Here is a 20,000-nt window from a genome sequence, read left to right as displayed (position 1 = left end):
TTGGGGTGTAATGTGATGACTGTTGGGGTGTAATGTGATGACTACTGGGGTGTAATGTGATGACTGTTGGGGTGTAATGTGATGACTACTGGGGTGTAATGTGATGACTACTGGGGTGTAATGTGATGACTACTGGGGTGTAATGTGATGACTGTTGGGGTGTAATGTTATGACTGTTGGGGTGTAATGTGATGACTGTTGGGGTGTAATGTGATGACTACTGGGGTGTAATGTGATGACTGTTGGGGTGTAATGTGATGACTACTGGGGTGTAATGTGATGACTACTGGGGTGTAATGTGATGACTACTGGGGTGTAATGTGATGACTTGGGGTGTAATGTGATGACGACTGGGGTGTAATGTGATGACTGTTGGGGTGTAATGTGATGACTGTTGGGGTGTAATGTGATGACTACTGGGGTGTAATGTGATGACTACTGGGGTGTAATGTGATGACTGTTGGGGTGTAATGTGATGATTACTGGGGTGTAATGTGATGACTGTTGGGATGTAATGTGATGACTGTTGGGGTGTAATGTGATGATGACTGTTGGGGTGTAATGTGATGACTGTTGGGGTGTAATGTGATGCCTGTTGGGGTGTAATGTGATGCCTGTTGGAGTGTCATGTGATGCCTGTTGGAGTGTCATGTGATGCCTGTTGGAGTGTAATGTGATGCCTGTTGGAGTGTAATGTGATGCCTGTTGGGGTGTAATGTGATGACTACTGGGGTGTAATGTGATGACTATTGGGGTGTAATGTGATGACTATTGGGGTGTAATGTGATGACTATTGGGGTGTAATGTGATGACTATTGGGGTGTAATGTGATGACTACTGTGGTGTAATGTGATGACTGTTGGAGTGTAATGTAATGACTGTTGGGGTGTAATGTATAGAATGAATCGCTACCGGGTAACGATGAGGTGTTGTGAATCTGCTAAGCCACTTACAATACTAAATACCGTTACTATAACAAGTAACATTTAGGGGTAACTGTTAGGGGTAACTTTAGGGGTAACATTTGGGAGTAACTTTAGGGGTAACTTTTAGGAGTTACTTTCAGGATAACTTTAGTGGGGCAACTTTAGGGGTAACTTTAGGGAGTAACTTTTCGAGGTTAACTTAGGGGGAGTAACTTTAGGGGTTAACTTTTAGAAAGCAACTTTAGGGGTTAACTCTTAGGGGAGGTAACTTTAGGGGTTAACTTTTAGGGGACGTAACTTTAAGGGTTAACTTTTAGAGGAGGTAACTTTAGGAGTTATTTAAGAGGAGCCTGTGGAGTCACATGGAGAGACAGGCTGACGAATGAGGATATAAAGGAGCGTTGTGGTGTGGATGTGGATGTGATAGGAAGCGTTATGAGGAACACACTGAGGTGGTTTGGCCATGTGGAGAGGATGGAGGGTGAGAGACTGACGAAGAGAGTGCATGTGAGTGAGGTGGAGGGGGGAAGAGGGAGGGGGAGGCCGAGGATGAGATGGAGGGATGGCGTGGAGAGGTATATGAGAGAGGGGGGTGTGAGTTGGGAGCAGGGCAGTGAAATGGCGGGGGACAGGGCGACGTGGAGGCGATTTGTTTGTGGCCACCCCAAATGGGATTGAGGCGTCTGGCAATAGATAGATAGAGAACTTTAGGAGTTAACTTTTAGGGGGGTAACTTTAGGGGTAACTTTTATAATCAGTTCATATTCACCTGGCGTAGATCCCTAACCCCTTTCAGCTCAGGGGATGGCCAGGTGTAGTCAGACTGGAAAGGTGCTTTGACTAGTAACCAAGGAGACTCACGCCCACCTCACTACTAACGCTCATGAAATTTCACGCCACCACGACTTAGCAATCAAGGTGTGAGAGTTGCCCAGTTCCCTCAGATGAAAAAAACAATAGTAGTAATTTAAGAGGGAAAACAACTGCTTCACTCGAGTGCATTAAAATGAGACAGGCAACTCAAAATTAGTGACTTTTTGAAAATTGTAGGAAAACAGGAATTCTCTCTCTCTCTCTCTCTCTCTCTCTCTCTCTCTCTCTCTCTCTCTCACACACACACACACACACACATACACACACACACACACACACACACACACACATTTGGGAATCATCAGGTGTGATTGCGACAAAACGGTACAGCAAGGACAAAAACACACACACATACGCAACAAACAAACAGTAAACTAGGTACAGTATTTGCACCTACACCAAGCTTTATTTTGAGAGAGAGAGAGAGAGAGAGAGAGAGAGAGAGAGAATCACCACTTCTTCATCCCCCTAAACAATAAAACGATACGAAGATCATTGATATTTCCCACGAACTGTACTTTCTCCCAGTCCATTTTCTGTCCTAGCCACCTAAGGTTATATAAGGCAGTGTCGCGTTTTTACCAGTGGCATGTTTCTGACGGGAGGGGTCGGGGTCACAGCTCCTCTTGGGTAAAACCTACGGGTCTTCGCTACCACAGTTATCAAGACTATAATTACTACTACATCTACCACACCTACCAAGACAACCACAAGTACCTATATCTACCAACAACCAGAACTACCACTGTTTGCCAAAAATGTCTCCTTTTCATCGATTCTTGCTTTTGCTGGTAAATACGAAAACTATTTTATTATTTATCTGGGCATCTACTTATTTACCTTATTATATGTGCTTTTCTATTTACAGTACTAGGTGGTAAGAGGGGCGCCTACCATCCACTCACTCGATGTAGTGCTGCCTTTAAATGACCTTACAGTGACTGGCAAGCTAAGAGATATACTACAACCTAGAAAGCCATTAATATCGCCTTGTGGTGTAAGGGGTTCAGGCGCTTTGACACATGTATCTGCATTAAACAAAAACCTTCAGTAACGACAAAGGCAACAATAACTAAAATAAATAATAACTGCATTAGGATCACAGACGCTTTAATTACTAGGGCCGTCACCAGCAATATCATAAATAAATATATATCATTATCGTGTTTATCAGAAATTATTTGTTAGCATTATGGCACTGTCCAGTCTTAAGGTGTTTTTCAACTGCATTCTTACTGTTGTCATAGTGAGCGAATACTGAATCACACACACACACACACACACACACACACACACACACACACACACACACACACACACATATGCACTTCATTGCAGACACACAAACTTACCCACATACACTTCAACACACACACACACACACACACACACACACACACACACACACACACACACACACACACACAAATTTACATCACATTCTCTTCCCCTACTCCATATCCCTGCTTGAGTGTACTTGGATGCAGGGTTTGTAGATGTGCCTTGTGTATACGAAACAAGGTCAGAGGTTAAGCAGACGAAAATAAATGACCTGACCTCAAAATGATGCTTTAGTGGGTCCAGTATGTCTGACGATGATGGTGGTGGTGGTGGTGGTGGTGATGATGAAGTAGGAGCACAACATACTAACTATACTAATTCTTCTTCGTGTAGGTGGTGAGTGCAGTGGGTGTAGCTGGTCAATGCTCCCCAGGGTGTGATCCAGCATGTACACCAGGTGAGTCTGTTTCCGACCCTATGAACTGTCGTCGCTACTACATTTGCCTGGACGATTGTAGTGTCAGCGACGTGCCGTTTGAGTGTGACGAAGGCCTCAAGTTTAACAATGAAACAGGAGCGTGTGAAGATGAAACCACCGACCCTAAGTGTGCGTTCTGCGAACCAAAATGCACCTTCACGTGTGAGGAGGAAGCTGATTTACCTTACTACGCTCCTGACCCAACTGACTGCACGCAATACCTACTGTGTGGTATGGGGGGCCCACCCGTGACTCTCGTATGTGCAGAGGGAATGTATTTCGACGGGGAGGAATGCCAGGAGGACCCGGCTTTATGCTGCGACCCCTGTACGGTGTTCTGCGAGGCAGCCTTCACGGAAATTGCAAATCCCTACGACTGCACTAAATTCTACCTCTGCCAGCAAGACAAGTACTATCCGGAAGAAGATGAGGCGCTTAACTGTCCTGCAGGGCAGTACTTTGACTCCAGCGCTGGCCACTGTTCCGCGGCCGCATCATGTGAACAACCCTGTGCTCCAGCGCTCAGGGGAAGCCAATTGTACTGACAACATCCCATCTCTCGGGCCGGTATTCTGGTGCGGTTACGAGGCTTACTGACACCTCTTCCTTACCGGTTTATTTCCAATTCTGCTCCGTTACTTTACCCTTGTGTGTTATTCATGCAATCTACGTAACTATTACAAAAATATGAGGCAAAAAAAGGGTATTACTGGGTGGTTTGGGAAATAAATCGTTAAGGAAGAGGTGCTACACAGCCTCCTCCCGACAGGAATACAAGCCTTGGTCTTTGTCTCTAATGCAGTGAAGTCTTTTTATCATTTTATTTTCCATATTTTGCTACTGTTAGGTAATTTATGGAGCTTGAGAGTATGACGAAAGCTGTATCTAACCCACACAGGTATGAAAATAAAACTGATGGTCTATCTATCTATCTATTGCCAGACGCCACAATCCCGTATGGGGTGGCCATTTGACTCTGAGTTATTTGTTTTACAGGGAGGGGCACTAATCCTCCGCCAACCCACTTGACACGTAGGAAGCACGTATGGTTTGCTTATATGGTTACCACCCAGCGTTGTAAATGGTTTCTTGGCTTACAGGAAACCATTTGGCTTGTCACTCAATGTAAAGCCACCTGTAACGGAAAGAAAAGCATTAAGTAGTGACAGGAAAGATGTTGAAAGCTGAATAAATCCCCACAGGTAAGAAAAAATAAAACTGATGATAAAGGCGATATCTGACCCCCATAGATAATAAAGAAAGAAAAAACTGATGATGAAAGCTGTATCCCCCATAGGTATGAAATATAGAAAATTAAACTGATGAAAGCTGAATAAATCCCCACAAGTAAAAAAAAAAAAAAAAGACGGCGAAAGCTGAATAAATCCCCATAGGTAAGATAAAATAAAAATAAATCCAATGACGAAAGCTGAATAAATCCCCACAGGTAAGGAAAAAATAAAATGAAATAAAACTGATGAAAGCTAAATCCCCACAGGTAAGAAAACAATAAAATACAAATGCCAAGAATTCCAATTTGATTAAGATGTCACGGAAAGGAAGAGGTTAAAAACTGTGCTTCTGTACTGCAACCCTGCCTACGTAAAATCCCTCATCTGTAACGTCTGAAGTCAGTGATCTTAGTAAGAGTGGAAGGCTTTGGAAACAGGGAAGACTAAAGCAGCTGGGAGGTAGGCAGGGAGACTCATCCTTCACTGTGATAGCCTGAATGAGAGAAATATTACCAGCGAGAAGGAAAAGGAATGGATCATGTCTCCTATCGTTCTGCCTGTCTCAATTTTCATTCTCACTTCAGTGTTTTTCTCTTTTTTTCCACCCTCAGCCTCCCCACCGACCCTCCCTTCCCACCCACTTCACCCTCACCTACTCCACCCATCCTCCCTTATCACCCTCTCCATCCTCACCCTCACCCAACCCTAACCTACTCCACCCTCACCCAACCCTCACCTACTCCACCCACTCCACCCTCACCCAACCCTCACCTACTCCACCCACACCCAACCATCACCTACTCAACCCACTCCACCCACACCCAACCATCACCTACTCAACCCACTCCACCCACACCCAACCCTCACCTACTCCACCCATACCCAACCATCACCTACTCCACCCACACCCAACCATCACCTACTCAACCCACTCCACCCACACCCAACCCTCACCCACTCCACCCACACCCAACCATCACCTACTCAACCCACTCCACCCTCACCCTCACCTGACCTTCACCACACCCACCCTCTCTTCCCACCCACCCCATCCTCACGTACTCCACCCACCCCACCCTCACTCTTTAACCCTACCACACAGGAAGATTCCATACATTGCCCAAAATCCCTGATCTTCTGTGCTTCCAATCTCTCTCCGCCCACCATTAGCAAGGCCACTGAGGGAAGCTGACAAAGACGAAACATTATGCTTAAGTGTCATTACAAAACAACACTAGGGTCACTTCTATACGTTACCGTCATCCACAACTCGCGGTCGCACCAGCATGCCTCTGGTGTGGACGAGCCTTACAGAACTACCTATCTATCTGTTTGTTTATCTATTTATCTGACCATCTATGTACCTATAGTCAGACGCCTTAATCCTGTAAGGGGTGGCCGCAGACAAATCGCCTCCATGTCGCCCTGTCCCCTGCCGTTTCGCTGCCCTCACCGCAATTCTCATATGCCTCTCCACTGCATCCCCCCATCTCATTCTCGGTCTCCCCCTCCCCCTCCCCCTCTGCCATTTCGCTGCCCTTCCCCCAACCGACACCTAAATCTCTCACCTATCTCTCTGCTCCATCCCTTCATCTAATCCTCGGCCTCCCCCTCCCTCTCCCCCCTCCATCTCATTCACATATAGCCTACTCTCGTTGTTAGTCTCTCACTCTCCATCCCCTGCACATGGCATGGTATAGTTGTCTACTTGCTTTTATCAGGGTGTGTTTGTACTGGTGTTTGCAACCGAATCTGAAACGTTTGATGGGTTTGGTTTTAATATTTACTGAAAAAACTGTGACACCAAATCTAAAATGGTTTTACATTTACGATCATTCTACCCGTCTATCTATGTATCTATCTGCCTCTCTATTTATCTATCTGCCTATCCATCTGTTTATCTATCTCAGAGAAACTGTGACAATATATCAAAATATTTTATTATTTACAAGCAGTCTATCTGTCCATTTATCTATCTATCTATCTATTTACCTGTCTGTCTATCCATGTATCTATTTATTTATATCTATCTATCTATCATCTGTTTATCTGGCTGTCTGTCTACCTATCGACCTATCATTGTACCTATCTGGCTGTCTATCTGTCTATCTCTCTGACTACTTATCCCTCTCTATCTACCTACCTATCTATCTATTTGACATCGGACCAATGGCTGCCTCATCGGGAGCGTAGTGTCCAGTGGTAGAATATATAGTTCAGATATTTAAGGCGTGAGTAACCAGTTCCTCTTCCCTGAGCGGCATTATCTGAACAGTGAGCCCCAACCACCCCTAAGATGCAATGCCTTAGGGACTACATCCGCTTGCAGTGCCTGACCCACTACACCACCAGGCATCCAGAACTACATACACTTGCACTGCCTGACCCACTACACCACCAGGCATCCAGAACTACATACACTTGCACTGCCTGACCCACTACACCACCAGGCATCCAGAACTACATACACTTGCACTGCCTGACCCACTACACCACCAGGCATCCAGAACTACATACACTTGCACTGCCTGACCCACTACACCACCAGGCATCCAGAACTACATACACTTGCACTGCCTGACCCACTACACCACCAGGCATCCAGAACTACATACACTTGCACTGCCTGACCCACTACACCACCAGGCATCCAGAACTACATACACTTGCACTGCCTGACCCACTACACCACCAGGCATCCAGAACTACATACACTTGCACTGCCTGACCCACTACACCACCAGGCATCCAGAACTACATACACTTGCACTGCCTGACCCACTACACCACCAGGCATCCAGAACTACATACACTTGCACTGCCTGACCCACTACACCACCAGGCATCCAGAACTACATACACTTGCACTGCCTGACCCACTACACCACCAGGCATCCAGAACTACATACACTTGCACTGCCTGACCCACTACACCACCAGGCATCCAGAACTACATACACTTGCACTGCCTGACCCACTACACCACCAGGCATCCAGAACTACATACACTTGCACTGCCTGACCCACTACACCACCAGGCATCCAGAACTACATACACTTGCACTGCCTGACCCACTACACCACCAGGCATCCAGGACAACATACACTTGCACTGCCTGACCCACTACACCACCAGGCATCCAGAACTACATACACTTGCACTGCCTGACCCACTACACCACCAGGCATCCAGAACTACGTACACTTGCACTGCCTGACCCACTACACCACCAGGCATCCAGAACTACATACACTTGCACTGCCTGACCCACTACACCACCAGGCATCCAGAACTACATACACTTGCACTGCCTGACCCACTACACCACCAGGCATCCAGAACTACATACACTTGCACTGCCTGACCCACTACACCACCAGGCATCCAGAACTACATACACTTGCACTGCCTGACCCACTACACCACCAGCCATCCAGAACTACATACACTTGCACTGCCTGACCCACTACACCACCAGGCATCCAGAACTACATACACTTGCACTGCCTGACCCACTACACCACCAGGCATCCAGGACAACATACACTTGCACTGCCTGACCCACTACACCACCAGGCATCCAGGACAACATACACTTGCACTGCCTGACCCACTACACCACCAGGCATCCAGAACTACATACACTTGCACTGCCTGACCCACTACACCACCAGGCATCCAGAACTACATACACTTGCACTGCCTGACCCACTACACCACCAGGCATCCAGAACTACATACACTTGCACTGCCTGACCCACTACACCACCAGGCATCCAGAACTACATACACTTGCACTGCCTGACCCACTACACCACCAGGCATCCAGGACAACATACACTTGCACTGCCTGACCCACTACACCACCAGGCATCCAGGACAACATACACTTGCACTGCCTGACCCACTACACCACCAGGCATCCAGAACTACATACACTTGCACTGCCTGACCCACTACACCACCAGGCATCCAGAACTACATACACTTGCACTGCCTGACCCACTACACCACCAGGTATTCATCTGTTTGGTTACCATCCTAGCAGGGCTACAAGAAACCTTTTATTTTTTTATTTTTTTATTGCCAGGAAGAAGAAACCAAAGGCCAGGAGCCAGCAAGATTGTTCCCTCAAAGAATATATATATATATATATATATATATATATATATATATATATATATATATATATATATATATAGATTAGGAGACAGTTGTTATAATAAGTGAGAGTTAAATATACAGTGACAGAAGCAGGGTATATATTATGTTTAAAAATACAGTCATCACACCTGAGTACAATTTTACAGTTAAAAAGTCATCACACCTGGTTACACTACGGTGAAAAATACAGTCATACCTGGATACAACATTGTGCTTAAGGAAGACGTATTAATGTGTAAAATTTAGAATAATTCGCAAGGGAAGACATGTTACGGTCTTAAAAGCCAGTTTGAACTGAACCGTGAGCCTTAACACAGCTGAGGGCAGGACGAATCCGTTGTGCACTCCTGCTCATAGGGGTCGAAATACTGTCCAGTGGGACAGGAAAACAGCTCTTCATCGCCCGGGAAGTACTCATCATCGTTGCAGTGGTAGTACTGGGTGCAGTCATACGGGTTGGCTATCTTGGTGTCTTTTTCAATGCAGAACACTAAGCACGGGTCACAACACTTACTCTTATCTTCCTGACACTTAGTTCCATCCCAGTACGGGTTGGGTGACGTACATGTTTCCTCCACCACGGTGCCTGAAGGACTGCAGATGATGTATTTTATGCATTCCCTCCGGTGTGCTGACGAATGTTCACCAACACATTCATACTGGCAGTCCGGGACGCAGTGAGGAAAATCTGAAGAACAGCCAGGGCCTTTGTCACAGCCCTGTATAAGGTTGTTATACACCTCGCCTTCTGGACACTCTAATGGCACAGCGCTGGCCACCCCGTCCTGGCACATGTAGTATCGTGTGCAGGATTTAGGGTCCCACGTCTTGTATCCGTTGGAAACGTCGGTGCAGTCTGGTGCGCAGCTGCCCTCATAAGTGTACCCCAGTGCACCGCCCATCAGTCCCACCTGCAACGGTACATAGATCACTGCAACATTGCATACAAGGTGGTTCCTATACGTGGTGGTCTATACACAATGTTCCTCTTTCACTCAGCTGGGCAATTTTTTCCCGCGTTGTGGGGAGCTGAGTATGTATGAATGACCCACACCACTGCCACACCCACACCCGCTGCCATACCCACACCCACACCCACTATATCGCATACCTGGTAGTCCACAAATAACGCAGCCCAAATATTGTCATGCTACACCCCCCAACACCCCCTGCATCTCACTACAACCCCTCATACACAGAATTACTTTATTATTATGTAGGTATCAGCCCTCGGCGGGAGATTTAAATATCCACCCTCACTTGCTATGTATTGAAGTTGGGTTCTCTTCAAGCTTTTATTTTTGTTTCATGCGATTTTGACCTTTATGTTGAGATATCCCCCCCCCTCTTCCAGTAGTGGTAATGAGGGATTCGTGGAATCTACTACTACTACTACTGTTACTACCACCACCAACCACCACCAATACTTTCACCATCACCACCAGCACCCCCACTGCTTCTACTACTATTACTATTACTACTACTACGACGACGACTACTATTACTATTATTATTATTATTATTATTTCTACTACTACTACTACTACTATTACTAATACTACTACTATTACTACTACTACTACTATTACTAATACTACTACTACAGCAAACATGAATACAATTAATACTTCACAGCACTAGAGGAACTGGACTTACAAGGAATATCAGTAAATGCAGGGAGAAAGAGGCCATGATCGTGGTTGTAGCTGTGCTTGTGAGCAGTGGTGGTTCCGGGGTAGTTGTAAGAGCTGTAGTAGTGGTGGTAAGAGTAGTGGTGATGGTGTCAGGTATATACTGTAGGTGTGCTTGAAGTATGGTTGAGATGGTAGTTGTGGCAGTGAGTAGAGATGATGGTAGACTGGCGGTAGTGGTAGTAGTAGTGAGGTGGTCGGGGGAGTGGTGAACTATATACTAGCTACTCTTTTATCTCTCCCTCCCTTCTCTTCACCCCCATTCTCTCCTCCTCCTCCTCCCCTATTACTTCCCCTCCCCTCTCTCTCTCTCTCCTCCACTACCCCTTCATCATCATCAACTTCTCCCCCTCCCCCCTCCTCCCCCCCCTCTCTCTCTCTCATAGCGGTGTCACGGTTACTTTCTGTACCATACTTGTAACTGTTCTTAGGATGAAAAACTTTTACCCATGTGTCACTGTACCGAACCTTTCTGCACCATGTGCGTGTCACTGTACCGTATCTTTTTGCACCATGTATGTGTCACTGTACCGTACCTTTCTGCACCATGTAAGTGTCATTGTACGTTTTTGCACCATGAAAGTGTCACTGTACATTTTTGCACCATGTAGCCTAAGTGTCATTGTACCTTTTTGCACCATGTAAGTGTCATTGTACGTTTTTCCACCATGTAAGTGTCATTGTACCTTTTTGCACCATGTAGCCTATGTGTCATTGTACCTTTTTGCTTTCATGTACCCTTCCTACTTGGCCTTCATCGACAAATTTATAGAATCGTAGGGCAGTGGTGAAAACACACACACACACACACACACACACACACACACACACACACACACACACACACATTTGGGAATCATCAGGTGTGATCGTGACAATACAGTACACCAAGGACACACACACACACACACACACACACACACACACACACACACACACACACACACAACAAACAAACAGTAAACTAGGTACAGTATTTGCACCTACATCAAGTTTTACTTTGAGTGAGAGAGAGAGAGAGAGAGAGAGAGAGAGAGAGAGAGAATCACCACTACTTCATCCCCCTAAACAATAAAACGATACGAAGATCATTGATATTTCCCACGTACTGTACTTTCTCCCAGTCCATTTTCTGTCCTAGCCACCTAAGGTTATATAAGGCAGTGTCGCGTTTTTACCAGTGGCATGTTTCTGACGGGAGGGGTCGGGGTCACAGCTCCTGTTGGGTGGAATCTACTGGTCTTCACTACCACAGTTATCAAGACTATAATTACTACTACATCTACCACACCTACCAAGACAACCACAAGTACCTATATCTACCAACAACCAGAACTACCCCTGTTTGCCAAAAATGTCTCCTTTTCATCGATTCTTGCTTTTGCTGGTAAATACGAAAACTATTTCATTATTTATCTGGGCATCTACTTATTTACCTTATTATATGTGCGTTTCTATTTACAGTACTAGGTGGTAAGAAGGGCGCCTACCATCCACTCACTCGATGTAGTGCTGCCTTTAAATGACCTTACAGTGACTGGCGAGCTAAGAGATATACTACAACCTAGAAAGCCATTAATATCGCCTTGTGGTCTAAGGGGTTCAGGCGCTTTGACACATGTATCTGCATTAAACGACAACGTTCAGTAACGACAAAGGCAACAATAACTAAAATAATTGATAACTGCATTAGGATCACAAACGCTTTAATTACTAGGGCCGTCACCAGCAATATCATAAATAAATATGTATCATTATCGTGTTTATCAGAAATTATTGGTTAGCGTTATGGCACTGTCCAGTCTTAAGGTGTTTTTCTACTACACTCTTACTGTTGTCATAGTGAGGGAATACTGAAGCACACACACATACACACACACACACACACACACATATGCACTTCATTGCAGACACACAAACTTACACACATACACTTCAACACACACACACACACACACACACACACACACACACACACACACAAATTTACATTACATTCTCTCCCCCTCCTCCATATCCCTGCTTGAGTGTACTTAGATGCAGGGTTTGTAGATGTGCCTTGTGTGTAAGAAACAAGGTTAGAGGTTAAGCAGACGAAAATAAATGACCTGACCTCAAAATGATGCTTTAGTGGGTCCAGAATGTCTGATGATGATGATGATGACGATGATAATGGTGGTGGTGGTTGTGGTGATGATAGTGGTGGTGATGATGGTGACGATAATAGTGATGAAGTATATCGTATTAACCATATTATATTTTTTGTGCAGGTGGTGAGTGCAGTGGGTGTAGCTGGTCAATGTTCCCCAGAGTGTGATCCAGAATGTACACCAGGTGACCACGCTGCCGACCCTATGAACTGCCGTCGCTACTATGTTTGTCTGGAAGATTGTAGTGTCAGCGATGTGCCGTTTGAGTGTGACGAAGGCTACAAGTTTGACAATGCAACAAAAGCCTGTTTGGAGGAAGACAGCCCCGATTTGCAATGTGCGTACTGCGAACCAAAGTGTAATTACATGTGTCTGGAGGAAGCTGATTTACCTTACTTCGCTCCTGACCCAACTGACTGCACGCAATACTTTTTGTGTGGTATGGGGACCCCACCCCCGACTCTCACATGTCCAGAGGAAACGTATTTCGACGGGGAGGAATGCCAGGAGGACCCGGCTTTATGCTGCGACCCCTGTACGGTGTTCTGCGAGGCAGCCTTCACGGAAATTGCAAATCCCTACGACTGCACTAAATTCTACCTCTGCCAGCAAGACAAGTACTATCCGGAAGAAGATGAGGCGCTTAACTGTCCTGCAGGGCAGTACTTTGACTCCAGCGCTGGCCACTGTTCCACGGCCGCATCATGTGTACAACCCTGTGCTCCAGCGCTCAGGGGAAGCCAATTGTACTGACAACATTCCATCTCTCGGGACGGTATTCTGGTGCGGTTACGAGGCTTACTGACACCTCTTCCTTACCGGTTTATTTCCGATTCTGCTTCGTTACCCTATCCTTGTAGTGTTATTCATGCAATCTACGTCTCTATTAAAAAGATATGAGGCAGAAAGGAGGGTAGGCTATTACTGGGTAGTTTGGAAAATTAATCGTTAAGGAAGAGGTGCTACACAGCCTCCTCCCGACAGGAATACAAGCCTTGGTCTTTGTCTCTAATGCAGTGAAGTCTTTTTATCATTTTATTTTCCATATTTTGCTGCTGTTACGTAATTTATGGAACTTGAGAGCATGACGAAAGCTGTATCTAACCCACACAGGTATGAAAATAAAACTGATGGTCTATCTATTTATCTATTGCCAGACGCCATAATCCCGAATGGGGTGGCCATTTGACTCTGAGTTATTTGTTTTACAGGGAGGGGCACTAACCCTCCGCCAACCCACTTGACACGTAGGAAGCACGTATGGTTTGGTTATATGGTTACCACCCAGCGTTGTAAATGGTTTCTTGGCTTACAGGAAACCATTTGGCTTATCACTAAATGTAAACCCACCTGTAACGGAAAGAAAAGCATTAAGTAGTGACAGGAAAGAAGATGTTGAAAGCTGAATAAATCCCCACAGGTAAGAAAAAACAATAAAACTGATGATAAAGGCGATATCTGACCCCCATAGGTAATAAAGAAAAAAAAACTGATGATGAAAGCTGTATCCCCCATAGGTATGAAATATAGAAAATAAAAGTGATGAAAGCTGAATAAATCCCCACAGGTAAAAAAAAAAATGACGGCGAAAGCTGAATAAATCCCCATAGGTAAGATAAAATAATAGTAAATCCGATGACGAAAGCTGAATAAATCCCCACAGGTAAGAAAAAAATAAAATGAAATAAAACTGATGAAAGCTAAATGAATCCCGACAGGTAAGAAAACAATAAAATACCAATGCCAAGAATTCCAATTTGATTAAGATGTCACGGAAAGGAAGAGGTTAAAAACTGTGCTTCTGTACTGCAACCCTGCCTACGTAAAATCCTTAATCTGTAGCGTCTGAAGTCAGTGATCTTAGTAAGAGTGGAAGGCTTTGGAAACAGGGAAGACTAAGGCAGCTGGGAGGTAGGCAGGGAGACTCATCCTTCACTGTGATAGCCTGAATGAGAGAAATATTACCACCGAGAAGGAAAAGGAATGGATCATGTCTCCTGTCGTTCTGCCTGTCTCAATTTTCATTCTCACCTCAGTGTTTTTCTCTTTTTTTCCACCCTCAGCCTCTCCACCGACCCTCCCTTCCCACCCACTTCACCCTCACCTACTCCACCCATTCTCCCTTATCACCCTCTCCATCCTCACCCTCACCCAATCCTAACCTACTCCAACCACTCCACCCTCACCCTAACCTACTCCACCCTCACCCTCATCCAACCCTCACCTACTCCACCCACTCCACCCTAACCCAACCCTCACCTACTCCACCCACACCCAACCATCACCTACTCAACCCACTCCACCCACACCCAACCATCACCTACTCAACCCACTCCACCCACACCCAACCCTCACCTACTCCACCCATACCCAACCATCACCTACTCCACCCACACCCAACCATCACCTACTCAACCCACTCCACCCACACCCAACCCTCACCCACTCCACCCACACCCAACCATCACCTACTCAACCCACTCCACCCTCACCCTCACCTGACCTTCACCACACCCACCCTCTCTTCCCACCCACCCCATCCTCACGTACTCCACCCACCCCACCCTCACTCTTTAATCCAACCACACAGGAAGATTCCATACATCGCCCATAATCCCTGATCTTCTCTGCTTCCACTCTCTCTCCGCCCACCATTAGCGAGGCCACTGAGGGAAGCTGACAAAGACGAAACATTATGCTTAAGTGTCATAACAAAACAACACTAGGGTCACTTCTATGCGTTACCGTCATCCACAACTCGCGGCCGCACCAGCATGCCTTTGGTGTGGACGAACATTACAGAACTACCTATCTATCTGTTTGTTTATCTATTTATCTGACCATCTATGTATCTATAGTCAGACGCCTTAATCTGTAAGGGGTGGCCGCAGACAAATCGCCTCCATGTCGCCCTGTCCCCTGCCGTTTCGCTACCCTCACCGCAATTCTCATATGCCTCTCCACTGCATCCCTCCATCTCATCCTCGGTCTCCCTCTCCCCCTCCCCCTCTGCCATTTCGCTGCCCTTTCCCCAACAGATACCTAAAATCTCTCACTTATCTCTCTACTCCATCCCTTCATCTAATCCTCGGCCTCCCCCTCCCTCTCCCCCCTCCACCTCATTCACATATAGCCTACTCTCGTTGTTAGTCTCTCACTCTCCATCCTCTGCACATGGCATGGTATAATTGTCTACTTGCTTTTATGTGGGTGTGTTTGTACTGGTGTTTGCAACCGAATCTGAAACGTTTGATGGGTTTGGTTTTATTAATTACTGAAAAAACTGTGATACCAAATCTAAATTGGTTTTATAATTTACGATCATTCTACCCGTCTCTCTATGTATCTATCTGCCTATCCATCTGTTTATCTATCTCAGAGAAACTGTGACAATATATCAAAATGTTTTATTATTTACAAGCAGTCTATCTGTCCATTTATCTATCTATCTATCTATTTACCTGTGTCTATCCATGTATCTATTTATTTATATCTATTGATCTATCATCTCTGTTTATTTGGCTGCCTGTCTACCTATCGACCCATCATTCTACCTATCTGGCTGTCTATCTGTTTATCTCTCTGACTACTTATCCCTCTCTATCTACCTACCTATCTATCTATTTGACATCGGACCAATGGCTGCCTCATCGGGAGCGTAGTGTCCAGTGGTAGAATATATAGTTCAGATATTTAAGGCGTGAGTAACCAGTTCCTCTTCCCTGAGCGGCATTAGCTGAACAGTGAGCCCCAACCACCCCTAAGATGCAATGCCTTAGGGACTACATCCGCTTGCAGTGCCTGACCCACTACACCACCAGGCATCCAAAACTACATCCGCTTGCACTGCCTGACCCACTACACCACCAGGCATCCAGAACTACATACACTTGCACTGCCTGACCCACTACACCACCAGGCATCCAGAACTACATACACTTGCACTGCCTGACCCACTACACCACCAGGCATCCAGAACTACATACACTTGCACTGCCTGACCCACTACACCACCAGGCATCCAGAACTACATACACTTGCACTGCCTGACCCACTACACCACCAGGCATCCAGAACTACATACACTTGCACTGCCTGACCCACTACACCACCAGGCATCCAGAACTACATACACTTGCACTGCCTGACCCACTACACCACCAGGCATCCAGAACTACATACACTTGCACTGCCTGACCCACTACACCACCAGGCATCCAGAACTACATACACTTGCACTGCCTGACCCACTACACCACCAGGCATCCAGAACTACATACACTTGCACTGCCTGACCCACTACACCACCAGGCATCCAGAACTACATACACTTGCACTGCCTGACCCACTACACCACCAGGCATCCAGAACTACATATACTTGCACTGCCTGACCCACTACACCACCAGGCATCCAGAACTACATACACTGGCACTGCCTGACCCACTACTGTACACCACCAGGCATCCAGAACTACATACACTTGCACTGCCTGACCCACTACACCACCAGGCATCCAGAACTACATACACTTGCACTGCCTGACCCACTACACCACCAGGCATCCAGAACTACATACACTTGCACTGCCTGACCCACTACACCACCAGGCATCCAGAACTACATACACTTGCACTGCCTGACCCACTACACCACCAGGCATCCAGAACTACATACACTTGCACTGCCTGACCCACTACACCACCAGGCATCCAGAACTACATACACTTGCACTGCCTGACCCACTACACCACCAGGCATCCAGAACTACATACACTTGCACTGCCTGACCCACTACACCACCAGGCATCCAGAACTACATACATTTGCACTGCCTGACCCACTACACCACCAGGTATTCATCTGTTTGGTTACCATCCTGGCAGGGCTACAAGAAACCTTTTATTTTTTTTTTTTTTATTGCCAGGAAGAAGAAACCAAAGGCCAGGAGCCAGCAAGATTGTTCCCTCAGAGAATAATATATATATATATATATATATATATATATATATATATATATATATATATATATATATATATATATATATATATATATTAGGAAACAGTTGTTATAATAAGTGAGAGTTAAATATACAGTGACAGAAGCAGGGTATATATTATGTTTAAAAATACAGTCATCACACCTGAGTACAATTTTACAGTTAAAAAGTCATCACAACTGGTTACACTACGGTGAAAAATAGTCATACCTGGATACAACATTGTGCTTAAGGAAGACGTATTAATGTGTAAAATTTAGAATAACTCGCAAGGGAAGACATGTTACGGTCTTAAAAGCCAGTTTGAACTGAACCGTGAGCCTTAACACAGCTGAGGGCAGGACGAATCCGTTGAGCACTCCTGCTCATAGGGGTCGAAATACTGTCCAGTGGGACAGGAAAACAGCTCTTCATCGCCCGGGAAGGACTCATCATCGTTGCAGTAGTAGTACTGGGTGCAGTCATACGGGTTGGCTATCTTGGTGTCTTTTTCAATGCAGAACACTAAGCACGGGTCACAACACTTACTCTTATCTTCCTGACACTTAGTTCCATCCCAGTACGGGTTGGGTGACGTACATGTTTCCTCCACCACGGTGCCTGAAGGACTGCAGATGATGTATTTTATGCATTCCCTCCGGTGTGCTGACGAATGTTCACCAGCACATTCATACTGGCAGTCCGGGACGCAGTGAGGAAAATCTGAAGAACAGCCGGGGCCTATGTTACAGCTCTGTATAAGGTTGTTATACACCTCGCCTTCTGGACACTCTAATGGCACAGCGCTGGCCACCCCGTCCTGGCACATGTAGTATCGTGTGCAGGATTTAGGGTCCCACGTCTTGAATCCGTTGGAAACGTCGGTGCAGTCTGGTGCGCAGCTGCCCTCATAAGTGTACCCCAGTGCACCGCCCATCAGTCCCACCTGCAACGGTACATAGATCACTGCAACATTGCATACAAGGTGGTTCCTATACGTGGTGGTCTATACACAATGTTCCTCTTTCACTCTGCTGGGCAATTTTTTCCCGCGTTGTGGGGAGCTGAGTATGTATGAATGACCCACACCACTGCCACACCCACACCCGCTGCCATACCCACACCCACACCCACTATATCGCATACCGGGTAGTCCACAAATAACGCAGCCCAAATATTGTCATGCTACACCCCCCAACACCCCCTGCATCTCACTACAACCCCTCATACACAGAGTTACTTTACTATTATATAGGTATCAGCCCTCGCCGGGAGATTTAAATATCCACCCTCACTTGCTATGTATTGAAGTTGGGTTCTCTCCAAGCTTTTATTTTTGTGTGTTTCATGCGATTTTGACCTTTATGTTGAGATATCCCCCCCCCCTTCCAGTAGTGGTAATGAGGGATTCGTGGGATCTACTACTACTACTGCTACTACTATTACTACCACCATCAACCACCGACAATACTTTCACCATCACCACCAGCACCCCCACTGCTTCTACTACTATTACTATTACTACTACTACGACGACGACTACTATTACTATTATTATTATTATTATTATTATTTCTACTACTACTACTACTATTACTACTACTACTACTACTATTACTAATACTACTACTATTACTACTACTACTACTACAACAAACATGAATAAAATTAATACTTCACAGCACTAGAGAAACTGGACTTACAAGGAATATCAGTAAATGCAGGGAGAAAGAGGCCATGATCGTGGTTGTAGCTGTGCTTGTGAGCAGTGGTGGTTCCGGGGTAGTTGTACGAGTTGTAGTAGTGGTGGTAAGAGTAGTGGTGGTAAGAGTAGCGGTGATGGTGTCAGGTGTATACTGTAGGTGTGTCTGAAGTATGGTTGGGATGGTAGTTGTGGTAGTGAGTAGAGACGATGGTAGACTGGCGGTAGTGGTAGTAGTAGTGAGGTGGTTGGGGGAGTGGTGAACTATATAGTAGCTACTCTTTTATCTCTCCCTCCCTTCTCTTCACCCCCATTCTCTCCTCCTCCTCCTCCCCTATTACTTCCCCTCCTCTCTCTCTCTCTCTCCTCCACTACCCCCTCATCATCATCAACTTCTCCCCCTTCCCCCTCCCCCCCCTCTCTCTCTCTCATAGCGGTGTCACGGTTACTTTCTGTACCATACTTGTAACTGTTCTTAGGATGAAAAACTTTTACCCATGTGTCACTGTACCGTACCTTTCTG

At 45.9% G+C, this 20,000-nt stretch overlaps 4 protein-coding genes across 4 annotated transcripts in view; 2 read left to right on the top strand and 2 right to left on the bottom strand.

Moving 5' to 3' along the window:
* The window catches only part of LOC145408416 (uncharacterized), a 14,268-nt gene extending 10,165 nt beyond the window's left edge, over positions 1-4,103 (top strand). The window contains exon 2 of the mRNA XM_080279144.1: positions 3,474-4,103. Within this exon, the coding sequence (XP_080135270.1) occupies positions 3,474-4,103 (630 nt within the window). The remainder of the gene's footprint in view (positions 1-3,473) is intronic.
* A 5,160-nt stretch (positions 4,104-9,263) lies between these two features.
* LOC145408415 (peritrophin-44-like) lies at positions 9,264-11,127 on the bottom strand. Its single transcript, XM_080279143.1, has 2 exons — positions 11,110-11,127; positions 9,264-9,866 (listed from the first exon to the last, which is right to left on the bottom strand). The coding sequence occupies exons 1-2, from the start codon at positions 11,125-11,127 to the stop codon at positions 9,264-9,266; spliced, it is 621 nt and encodes a 206-aa protein (XP_080135269.1).
* A 32-nt stretch (positions 11,128-11,159) lies between these two features.
* On the top strand, positions 11,160-13,549 carry LOC145408414 (uncharacterized). Its single transcript, XM_080279141.1, has 2 exons — positions 11,160-11,195; positions 12,917-13,549. Exons 1-2 carry the CDS (start codon positions 11,160-11,162, stop codon positions 13,547-13,549), a joined length of 669 nt encoding a protein of 222 aa, XP_080135267.1.
* A 4,569-nt stretch (positions 13,550-18,118) lies between these two features.
* Positions 18,119-20,000, bottom strand: part of LOC145408413 (uncharacterized) — a 1,996-nt gene continuing 114 nt past the window's right edge. The window contains exon 2 of the mRNA XM_080279140.1: positions 18,119-18,721. Within this exon, the coding sequence (XP_080135266.1) occupies positions 18,119-18,721 (603 nt within the window). The remainder of the gene's footprint in view (positions 18,722-20,000) is intronic.

The sequence above is a fragment of the Coenobita brevimanus genome, chromosome 77 (genome assembly GCF_032717465.1).
Source record: "Coenobita brevimanus isolate Jiangsu-jjx chromosome 77, ASM3271746v2, whole genome shotgun sequence".
NCBI classification, from domain to species: domain Eukaryota; kingdom Metazoa; phylum Arthropoda; class Malacostraca; order Decapoda; family Coenobitidae; genus Coenobita; species Coenobita brevimanus.
The sequence above is the reverse complement of the archived record's forward strand: the minus strand, read 5'-3'. Positions and strand labels throughout refer to the sequence as shown.

What these genes read in the sequence shown, in the direction of transcription:
- LOC145408414 (XM_080279141.1), top strand. Translation starts at nt 11,160, where the DNA reads ATGTATGTGTCACTGTACCGTACCTTTCTGCACCAT. An exon ending in ACCGTACCTTTCTGCACCAT is followed by an intron (nt 11,196 to 12,916) that starts GTAAGTGTCATT and finishes TTTTTTGTGCAG; the next exon opens with GTGGTGAGTGCAGTGGGTGT.